Source organism: Mus caroli, chromosome 4 (assembly GCF_900094665.2).
Source record: "Mus caroli chromosome 4, CAROLI_EIJ_v1.1, whole genome shotgun sequence".
NCBI lineage: Eukaryota > Metazoa > Chordata > Mammalia > Rodentia > Muridae > Mus > Mus caroli.
This window is the reverse complement of record NC_034573.1, coordinates 133,861,445-133,873,301: the sequence shown is the minus strand read 5'-3', so window position 1 is coordinate 133,873,301 and position 11,857 is coordinate 133,861,445. Positions and strand designations below refer to the sequence as shown.

At 41.8% G+C, this 11,857-nt stretch overlaps 1 protein-coding gene and 1 pseudogene across 2 annotated transcripts; one reads left to right on the top strand and one right to left on the bottom strand.

Moving 5' to 3' along the window:
• LOC110293448 overlaps nt 1-578 on the top strand; it is a 34,877-nt pseudogene extending 34,299 nt beyond the window's left edge.
• On the bottom strand, nt 213-8,181 carry LOC110293592 (PRAME family member 12-like). Of its 2 annotated transcripts, XM_021161473.1 has the most exons (4): nt 8,088-8,181; nt 3,247-3,556; nt 2,165-2,746; nt 213-1,378 (listed from the first exon to the last, which is right to left on the bottom strand). In XM_021161473.1, exons 2-4 carry the CDS (start codon nt 3,531-3,533, stop codon nt 745-747), a joined length of 1,503 nt encoding a protein of 500 aa, XP_021017132.1. In that variant the 5' UTR covers nt 3,534-3,556; nt 8,088-8,181; the 3' UTR covers nt 213-744. The 2 variants fall into 2 exon arrangements, with proteins under 2 accessions (XP_021017132.1, XP_021017131.1); XM_021161472.1 differs by lacking the exon at nt 8,088-8,181 and having other exon boundaries at nt 745-1,378; nt 3,247-3,590.
• Nucleotides 8,182-11,857: the final 3,676 nt, after the last annotated feature.

Below are 11,857 nucleotides of genomic sequence, written 5' to 3'. Positions count from 1 at the left end.
CTTACATATAATAAATAAATCTTTAAAAAAAAATTAAAAAAAAAAAATAAAGCCTCTCCAAGGAAAGAACATGTTGTGTCACTGTTTACTCTGAAAGATCTAGGAGGCAGAAGAGGCAAAAACAAGGGGACACAAGATTATTGGGTCAGGGTAAGCACAATACACAAGTATGATGTTGTCAGAGAACTTACTCAGTAAATCAAAAACAATTTCTTGTTCAAAACAGATTTATTAGAACCTATGAGAAATTATAATGGTAACAGTGGTGGTAGAAGATAATAGCAGGCTACTGGACATCCCCAAGAAAGAGGTACAGCTTAATAGTGATAAAAGTCTAATACCAAAGGACTCCAAGGTTCAGTCAGACTTATACTCCATAAAAATAAGTCCATATACTGTAGAACAGTAAGGGGAGAGCCAAAAGGTGGATGCCATCCACAAGGAGAATGAAACAGAGCCCTCCTATTCAAATCCATTATGATCTTTATAATGTCCTCACTCTTTATCCACTTCCCTACTTCTAGGGTCCCTCATACTCAGAAATTGCTGGAATGCAGCCCTACAATTTTCAGATATAGCTGCTGTTCAAGGGTGTGTCTGTACTGTAGACATTAGGCTGAAAATAAGCTCATGATTTTCCATCTCAACACAACTACCTCAAATCAGAAGAATTTGACTGACATTCAAAGAAAATGAAATAATTATCTTTCCAAAGTACATTCAAAATGCTCGAATACATATGTTCTATAACTGTAATGAGTCTCTTGAGACCTGATCTCCATTTATCTGAGCCCAGGAAAGACCTCTCCTTATTAATTGCTCAGAAGAATCCATGCCCTCCAAATTATAAATGAAGAATTCATAATTACGTAAAGATGGTGTACTCACAAAATAGACCTGCTTTGGCTGCCTTACACCCTTGAGTGTGTTCATAAGCTCAGAACAAAGTTGTACAAATCTGTCTGGAATAACATCATAACAGTGATCATAGACTTCAACAGGGGCAGGGTACTTCTCCAGGGTCAGCTGTGTGAGGTTGGTAGTGTGCTGCAGCAGCTTCTCCAGGCTGACCATGGAAAATTCGTTCATCGCAAAATCAACTTGAGTGAGCTGGGAACACTGGCTCAGCACAGGCAGAAGGTCACGGATTTGGAAGTCGGTGAGGTTAAAGCACTTCAATTTTAATGTCTGCAGAGTAGCTGTCAGTCTTTCTAGTAGGCTTCCTAGAAATCGATGACTTGAAGGCTTGAAGGTGGTGTAACTCATGTCCAGGTATTTGAGCTGATGGATGCTTGGACACTGGGACAGATACCTCATGTCTGATTCTGAAAGACTGCAATAAGTGATAGCAAGGGTCTCTAATGGACCCTCAAAGCACCTAGAGAGAGAGAGAAGGGGGGGTTTACCTCACTCAAGTTCAATAGTAACAGAGAAAAGGCTGTTATTTCAAAGTAGCAGAGTTTCCTTAGCCAAAGGTCATTGTCAGATCATTATTAATATCAAGGTCAGGTTGCTCCCTGATGGAGAGCTACCATGTTCTTCCATGTATGAAATATGTCATCACTGTCTGGTACTGCCTCAGCTCTACTGATCTCTATGAACTAGTAAAAACAAAACATATTTGGGGACAGGTGATATAAACAGGAAAATGCAGGATCTTCAACTGGAAACCACACAAACCATTCCCAGCTCTGCCAATATTTATCTCCATGTGCTCCAGCTTCCACAAAGACTCTGTTCTGTTCACAGGGCTTCCTTATGACCACTGTAATTCACTCATTTCCCATCTACTCAGCCCCAACCTGTGCTCAAATTACCTCTGACCCATGGAAAGTCAGAGGCAGATGCAAATGGTTCATATAGTTCCGAGCAAAGAATTGACATGACAGGCCATGTGGTATAACATCTCATATATTCTATAGATCAATTATCCATCATCAGGGTTTCTCAAGAAACGTTTTCAAAATCATGGACACCTACATGATGTCTGGTTTTACTAAGGTGACAAGTCAGGATGCAATAGCATCATAAAGTACTATATCAAATATGCTAAGCTCACATCTATATAAATGTAAGCAACCATATGAACTCATATTTAATATAAAGGAGAACAACAACAAAATAATTTCCTCACCCCTGAATAAAGCTCTCTGTCCTTTCTTACCTGAGCATTAGATCCAGGCGTTCTTTCAGGAAGAAGACATTATTCACATGGAGATGCTGGACCTTATGCAGTTTGGAGAACTCGGAAAAGATCTCTGTAACAATACGGGCTTCCTCTAGGTCTGTAAGGGAAGCAGGTCTCCTGATGTTCATGAAAATGAGTTTCTGGAGGTTTTTCATCTGGCCCAGGCCATGGGCTAGCAATGCAAGGTTATATATATCCCAGTGTGTGGTCTTTATTGCCAATTCCTGGATTGAGGCTACAAAAGAAAACTTCAAGAACCTTAGTTCATGACAGTGAATGCCCGTAAACTCCAGCTTCTCACAAATCACCTGTATCCCATCTTTTCTCTGCTCAGCCCACCAATGCAAATAGTTTAGGTATTCAGAATATCGGCAGGACTTGAGGGAAAGATTCATTTTTATAGTCATGGTCTGTTTTCCCGCTAGGACGGGATGATTTCCCACTGGTTGGTTCTTGCCAAAGACATCTTGAGAGCAGACTTCACGAAGTAATCCAGCACAACTATCCCAGAAGTCCTGGTGGGCATTTCCCAAATCAAGCACTTTTAGGTTCCACCTGCTGTGAGTATAGTAGAAGGACATTCATAGGACAGGACACACAATGTGTAATCTGCATGACCCATAATTCAACTTCCCTTAAATCAATTCATTTAACAAAGTTTCCATTTTCAGTGGCTGGGGAAGAGGCAGGGACATACTCTTTGCATGTACACTATTTCTGTTTTCAGCTGTCCTTCATACACCAGAGTCCTGCCTCTTTGTTTCCACTCTAAAAGATACTGACCTGTACAACAGAAGCCTCTGATTTGGGATACAGAGATGGTTCTTCCAGAACTCCAGAGTTCAAATTCCAGCAACCACATAGTGGCTCACAACCATCTGTAATGAGATCTGATCCCTTCTTCTGGTGTGTCTGAAGACAGCTACAGTGTACTTATAAATACTAAATAGATATATCTTTGAAAACAAGCCTCTGATTCACCTTGGACCCATTGTGAATCCTGTATTCACTTCCTCTCATCCACACACATTCCTCCATGCTACCTTAGACTCACATACCTAGGTCTATCCTTTTGTGATATCAGCAAATCAAGGCCATCTAGTACAGCTTTCAGGGTCTCCAGGTGATNAATCCCACTCAGAGCTCCCACAGGAAGGAGTGGGAAGGGCCATGCTGCCACCATCAGGCTCAGGATCTTAGGTTGTTTGCTGGTGAATGCATCCTTGAAGAGTGGTGGGAAGAGTTGCACAGGCAGGTTCGGCAGAGCAGAGATGGTCAAGGCTTCATCTTTCAACAAACTTCTTCTTGCCAGCTGGCAGAGTGTTGGTGGGTCTTTGAAGCTCATCGTAGCTTTCAGGTACGCAGATGCTAAGGAAATATCCAAAGGAAGAAAATATTTCATCTCAAACACTTTTAGCAAGCCTTTTACCCCCACCTCATCCCAAATAAATAAACCAGGCAGAGGTCCAATCACTTGTCTGATGACATTGGAAACCTTGTTATTCAGATAACACATTATCCAGCTTTCTCATTGCCACCATTCCTTCAAGGTCCTCCTGGTAATATATAAGGACCCATTTCAACAGATCTTCCATGATATTCTGCCTATTCCGATCCACTAGTTTTGGGTGTTGTTGTTAATGTTGTTTGTTTTATTGTTTGTTTTGGGTTTTTGTTTTTTTTTGGTTTTTGGTTTTTGGTTTTTGGTTTTAGAGACAGGGTTTCTCTGTATATCCCTGGCTGTCTTGGAACTCACTTTGTAGACCAGACTGGACTTGATTTCAAAAATTCGCCTGCCTCTGCCTCCCAAGTGCTGGGATTAAAGACATGCACCACCACAGCCCAGCTGATTGCAACACTTTTGTGGGAAACAATCAAGCTTTTACTACAATCAATGTAACAACAATATATCTTATAAAACAGATACAAATTTTACTTCCATAAGCTTTAGAAGCAGGAGCCATGCTGAGCTCTAACCTGTCCTTTAAGAGATTGAATGCATTGAGGTCCTGAACAGCCTGCTATTGAAGAGTTCTGTCCTTCTTCCAATCACCTATCCTCCCACCTTCATCAGACCTGGGCAATCTGAACCCTTCTGGTAATCTTCCCTTCCCTGCCATCTTCCCTCCTCATAGTGTCATCTCAGGCATTCTAATCTGCCCAAAGTACCCTGTATTCCCTCTGGATATGCAATCTCCTGCCACCTTCAGCAGACCTGTGGATCAGAAACTATACAAGTAAGTATCCATTCCCTCTCCATTATTCCCTGATCAGCTAGTTTTTTCGGGAATGTCAAGTTACCTTGAGCAGTCTGCTATCTCAGGGGACCCACAATTGTCTTGCCACCTCTCCTCCCACCTTAAACAGATTTGTGGATCCTGAAGTTGAGATAAGCCACTCAACATTTCTGCTTGATGAGTCCTGTGGGTCAAGTTAAGCTGCCCTGAGCAGAGTGCTATCCTGATGGGACCTACATTCTCTGGTGACCTCAAAGATTGTCATGGCACAAAGACACTTGTTCAACTAGGTTTATAGAAGCTTTCTGTTAATAGCACCGAACTGTGAACAACCAGAGATGACCACAGATGACAACTGATAAAGACAAAGGGTTACATCTACACAATGGATTAGTATGCATTTATTAAAATTAAAGACAGCATAAATTGTGCAGGCAAGTGAATACAATAACAGGATACCATGATGAGTAAGATAACTCAGTACAAAAAGTACATGCATGGTATATACTCACTAATAAGTGGATATTAGCCTCAATATACAGGGTACCCATGCTATACTCCACAGATACAAGGAAGCTATCAACAAGGAAGAAACATGTTAGGATGCTTGAATATCACATAGAATGAAGATACAATAATCATAAGAGGCTGATGGAAGGAGGAAATGGTGCGGGAGAGGATGGGGAGGATAATGCTTGGGGTCAGGATCTGGTGTGAGCAGAGACAGGAAAGATGCAAGATGGCCATGGGTATGAATGGAAATCTGCAGATGACAGGGATGATTAGTTGTGGCTCTCTCCAGGATCAGACAGAAAACTGAGATAAGGCAGTTGCCCAATAATCAATAGGGTGACCTTAACTGTTACACTCAGCATGAGGGAAATGGAACCTGAAGAGGCCATCTACTTTAGCCAGGCAGAAAACCCAGTGGAGCAACAGGGACAATCACCCAACTCCAAAACTTTGACCCAAAATTCATCCTGTGTACAAGAAATGCCAGGATGGAGGCTGGAACAGAGACTGAAGGAATAGCCAAATAATAATGATCCCAGAACAAGACCATTCCCATGGACAAGCACCAATTCTTAAAATCATAAATGATACTCTGTTATGATTGCAGACCTGAGTCTAGAATTCCTATTCTGAGAGGCTCCATCCAGCAGCTGAATCAGAGACCCACAGACAAAAGTGAATGGAAGTTGGGGAAGAATAGGGGGTAGGTGTGCAGGCATCGAAGGGGATAGATATAACAGGAAGACCATAACTTTCAAGTGACGTAGACCCTTAGGGTCCTTGAGACTGAAGTACCATCACACACAGAGACAGGACATAGGGTTCCCCACACATATGTAGCTTTAATGCAGCTTGGTTTCATATAGGCCCATACAAATGCTTAAGCAGTCTCTCTGAAAAGCAGTTGCCTGTATGTGTGATATATTCTTCGGACAAGCACCTAATCTCACAGACTGAGAGATGGACAGTCTCAGCTTCACAAGGACACCCTAACTCAAAGCAAACTTTCAAACTGAAAAAAAAAAAAAACCATAGAAATCAACCAGAGAAAAGTGTTTATATGTCACACTTTAACCCAAACCCATCATAGGAAGAAGGAGGTCTCAATGTGTTTGACACCATAATGTGTTTGACTGCATAAGATATTTTTCATTACCCAGGTCTAAATAGTTCAGCCTGACAGTGGTAGTGCACCCCTTTAATCCCAGCACTTAGGAGACAAAGAGACGCCTATTTCAAGGTCAGCCTGGTTTAGAGTGAGTTCCAGGACAACCAGGGTTACACAGAGAAACCCTGCCTTGAAAAAAAGGGAAAAAAGATATAGTTCCTTTTGGTAAAGCCAAAAAACTGACACAGGCTTGATAGCTGAGAACCCATGAACTAAACCACTCAGTCTGCTTCACTGAGTTTTATCTGTTCCTTAATTTAGTGGCTCTTTACATACTGCCTTTATGAATTTATTTTTCAGGAACTCTTTTCACATTAGCTGTGGTTATCTGAAACTCCTATTAGCAACAACCCTCCAGCCTCAATATTCTACCCAGGAGGTTAGATGTTATAAACCAACACACCTGCATGAGTTTTCTTCACAGGTGATGTGCATGGTTCTGAGTGTGTACCACATTGCCTTTACTCTCTTCCTGACACGAGACATGCACACAAAAACTCCTCCTCAAATATCCTCTGAAAATGTGTGGCAACCATATTGTAACAAATCCACATTCTCTTCTGGAATATGTAGGTGACTTGGAAGCTCTGTCCTCTCAGCATGTTATCTACTCAGATGGATGAGGCTGGAGGATGGCTTGTATTTATTTTTGCAAGGCAGTAATTCTAAAGATGCAGCCAATTGGAAATGATTCGTGAGAATCAGTAACCCTGATTCTCTCTCTACAGAGCTCTAGTTTCTGTTCTATCTACAGCATTTAGTGATGTAGATATGCTGGATTCTCTCTCTCTCTCTCTCTCTCTCTCTCTCTCTCTCCTGTCACACTCTGACTCTTCTCTCTCTGTGCACATGTTTTTGTTTGTGTGACGTGTGTGTGTGTGTAATTTGGTGTACTTATACCATATCAAATGAACTTTTTTTTTTCAAATACTGATTTTTAATATGGTTCGTAAAAACTTTAACCTCCCCTCCTGTGAGCACCATTCACAGATACCTATCTACTACTGTAAGACATGTGTAGTATGAATCCGTGCTTTCTGAATCCAGATGAAGATTCCCTGGAACTGGACATGAGCTGCCATGTGGGTGAAACAAGGTGCTATGGGATAACAACCAGTGCCCTTAACCACTGACATCTCACTTAGCCTCAAAACATGAATAAAGTCTTGTTCGCCTGAAACAAACAAACAAACAAAAAACCTCTGACGTCCAATATAGCCCACCACCCCGAGAGGTAATGGGAAAGAAAGGATAAAAGTGGGCTTGTTTAGAAAGGTTTTTTAGAACAAATCCAATCTGTATTGAATGGTCAGAAGCAGCAGGTACATCCACTCACAAACACTTCATGGATACACCAACAGGCCAGTCCTTTACAGTCTGGTTAGCAAACACCAAACAACAGTGGTGGAACTACCTAGCAGAAAGAGCCAGACCTTAGCCTGGGCTGCAATCAGCAAGAGGGACCAAGCAGAATTCATGGAGAATTTCATTGTTGTGCCTCATCAGGGCAGGAATATTTAGCAAATACTTGAGACTCACAGGCATTGCAGAGATAGCACTATAAACAAGCCAAGCTCAGCCTCCATCACTGTCAGTGGAATCCTTTTTAGACTCTTTCCAAANATCATGTGTCCTTCATAGGTCTTGCTTCACCACATTCCCCTGTCTAAGTTGACATCACTGCCAAACAACCCAAATCCTCAGAAGTGGCAAGAAACTGCTATACAGGACAAGAATTTTTTCCATGCATTTCTCTCTCTGGAATCTGGACATATGCAGCTCAACTATGCAATGTAAAGCATGCCAAAACATGCATGTCATTAGTACAAATTGTTTCATTACTTGTGTTTTCTCATGCTTGCTTTAGCAGAATTTCATGTCTCCTGTGACTATTTCACGCAGAATTCCTTTAGGAGTCTGTATTAGTCAAGGTTCTATATAGCTAGTCTCTATATAGTAAAGGAACTTATTGATGACTTACAGTCTGCAGTCCAATTCACAACAATGTTCCAGTAGTAGCTGTGAATGGAAGTCCAAGGATCTAGCAGTTGCTCAGTCCCACAGGGCAAGCCAGCCAAAGAGGGAGAGTCTCCCTCCTTCCAACGTCCTTATATGGACTCGAGCAGAAGGTGTAGCCCAGATTAAAGGTATGTGCCACCACACCTTTAATCCCAGATGGCCTTGAATTTGGAGATATCTCCATCCTTATCTTCTGGAATCCATAGCCACTATGCTTCAAGATCTCCATAACAAGATCCAGATCATAAACTTCTACCTCCCAGCCTCCAGGTTAGGGTCACTGGTGAGCTATCCAATTCTGGATTGTAGTTCATTCCAAATAGTCAAGTTGACAACCAGGAATAGCCACTACAGAGCCTTTTATACCTGTTCATTTAAACTAAACAATCATTCACGTGTGGCCCCAGCAAAACACCATCCAAACTGCTTTCCAAGGAACAGGTAAGTCTCCACTTCACAGGTAGAAGAAACTCAACTGCATTTAATGCTAATCTGTAGTTGAATTTAGACCTGACAATCCTGAATGTCCCTTTATTTCCAGCAACAGAAAAGCAGAGGCCAGATTTTCCCTGTGACTTTTTTTTTTAAGTCTGTCTTGATCTACTCAGTTCAAAATAGCCTAGTTAAAACTCTGTCTAGAAAACAAAACAACAAACAAACAAAATTATTTCTTAGGTTTCCCAGTGCCTTTATACCTTGGCAATGGCTGCTGAAACTTTGCTGATATACAACCTACTCCTAATATACAGACACAGGTGACCACCAACAATTGTCCTTAGTGACTAATGATGCCATTTCATAAACTTCCTTAGTTGTTCTTGCCAAGGATCATGCAGATGACCAAGGAAAGGCTAGGAATTTGGAATTTCTTTATTTCTCTGAGATCCTGTATTGAGGTTTGTTCTCTTGCTGTGTATTGTGATGCATAAAGCTCTGGTTGCCCATCAGATTGAGGAAATCCTCATGTAAGACAAATGATGCTATATAACCTTTCTCCTTAATACAAAACTATAGGCTGAATAAAGATCCCTACAGCAAATAGCTGGAAAGAACAAAGATGTGTGGGACTTTGGTTCCCAGGCTTGGGGTCTGAGGAGAGAAAATGAGGAGAAATGGAGAAAAGAAGACACCATGGGGTAAATGCATCATGAGGACATGAGGGTTGGCCTGTTAAAGTAGGAGCAGAGCAGACAGGCCATGTTATCTCTTTGGAATATTTACAGGGATATAGTCAAAATAGCATAGAGAGTTGATATCTGCCCAGCTCCAGAGCTATTAAGGCTTCTTAGAAATAGAAAAGTTCTCTGTCACTTATTTGGGATTTGAATGACCAAAAATGGTGTAAAAAAAAATCCCCAAAAATTTTTACTACAAAGGTCCTATTGATTTGTGCACAGGCTATTCATCATGGAATCATGAGTTGAAACTTAAAGCTTCCTGGTGATCCTTTCTCAACCAGATATATTCTCCCAAGCTGGGGTTGGATTGCATATGGTGTCTGAGAAGGAGGGGGCTTTGGAGAGGTTTCATATCCTAGAGGGGAGAATTTTGGCATTAAAACTATTGAGGCCAAGTAGTGGTCGCACAGCCAGGCAGGAGTGATCCATGCCTTTAATCTCAGAATTTGGGAGAAGCAGGCAGATCATTGCATTCAAAGACATCATGCTCCATCCTGCAAGTTTCAGGACAGCCAAGCACACAGAGAAATCTTGTCTGGAAGTACAATACATAATCAAACTAGAGAGAAACTGCCTAAAGAAAAAAAATATCCTGAGCGAGGTAACCCAATGACAAAAGAATACACGTTATGCCCTCACTGATAAGTGGATATTATACCAGAAGTTCCGAAAACCCAAGATACAATTCACAGATCACATGAAGCTCATGAGGAAGGAAGACTACAGTGTGGATACTTCAGTCCTTATTAGAGGGAGGATCAAAATACCCATGGAAAGAGATACAGAGACAATGTTTGGAGCAGAAACTGGAGGAAAGGCTGGTCAGTGACTGTCCCACCTAGGGATCCATCCCTTATACAGTTACCAAACCCAGACACTGTTGTGGATGCCAACAAGTGCTTCCAGAAGAAGCCTGATATAGATGTCTCCTGAGAGACTCTGACAGTGCCTGACAAATAAAGAGGTAAATGCTCACAGACATCCATTGGACTGAGCACAGGATTCCCAATGGAGGAACTAGAGAAAGGACCCAAGGTGCTCACGGGGTTTGTAGCTGATAGGAGGAACAATATGAACAATAACATAAACCAACCAGTATCCACAGAGCTCACAGGGTCTAAACCACCAACCGAAGAGTACACATGGAGGGACACATGGCTCCAGCCACATTTATAGGAGAGAATGGCATTGTGGCACATCAATGAGAGGAGAGTCCCTTGAGCTTCTGAAGGGGGCCAGTGTAGAGAATGCCAGGACAGGGAAGCAGAGTGGGTGGGTTAGTGAGCAGGGGGAGTGGGGATGGGATAAGGGAAGGTTTCAAAGGGGAAATAAGGAAGGGAGATAAAATTTGAAATGTAAATAAAGAATAGATCTAATAGATATAAATAAGTCTAACTGATAAATTACAAAAAAAGAAAAAAATTAAACTCTCTGTGGACTCCAAATAGATGGTGTTCAAGTAGGCAATGTAAGGCAGAGCAACATAAGGATGGCATTGCCAAAGAAACCTTCATTATGCATTTTCCCCCTGCTTCCTTTAGCAGAAGCACTTTTCACCTCTGCCTGCTTCAGCTAAATATTCCTTTCACCAGTCTTCCTTAGCCTTTTACGTGGGCCTGCTTTAGTGAAACATTCCTTCCTGTGTTTGCACCAGCAAAACAATATTCCACTCATCTGACCTTCCAAAGAACCTTGCGTTTCCACTTCAGTGGGGGTGTCTCACAGCAGGCTGAAAAGATGAAGATATTGTCTTTAGAATTAATCTCAATCTCCTTCCTCACCTTAGTTTATGTACTTCACATCCAGGCTGGTCATGATGCTCTGGACCTGATGCTCTGGGTCTCTCCTTCACAGGCTTGGCATTTGTTCCTCTCCTCTACAGCCTCTGGAATGCTGAGATTCAAAATGTGCACCACCATGCCTGGCTCCCTTTCTTAAAAGCAAATATTTGACCCAGAATGCTCTTCCTGAAGCACTGTGAATGGCCCAAGACAGTGAAATCATGGGTGTTCTGGATAGGTCCCTTAACAGGGAGGAAGACTGTCCTGGATGATTCAGGAATGAAAGGCTGAGTGGCTATGCAAGGTTTACAGGTAGTACGGGTCTGGGACAGATATGTCCAGGTTTGTGAACTTTTATTGAATGAACTGAACCTATAGGCTCATATAGATTTCCAAAATAATTCGACTTCAATTACACATGCCCTTTCAGAATTAATTAGCCCTAAAGTGATTCATGCCTAGATATGCTTACTCAGACACTTGAACAGAAATTGCCTATAATTAATAATTACTGGGGACAGAGAGATGTAAACTCTTTGTGAGAGATGGAAGTATGTGTAGCCCTGTATAAGCTTGGCTTCATGGACATTCTGAGGCTGCAGGTGCATTGTTTGTAGAGGGGGACTTATGCCTTGGACACATACAAAGTTGCTGGGATGCTAACTACATTTATTCAAACAGGAAGTGTGCACAATGCAAACAAATGGGGCATGAGCGAAACTGTTGTTTTCTGTCCCCAAAGTGGAGTTGGGATATATCTCAGTGCTACAGAG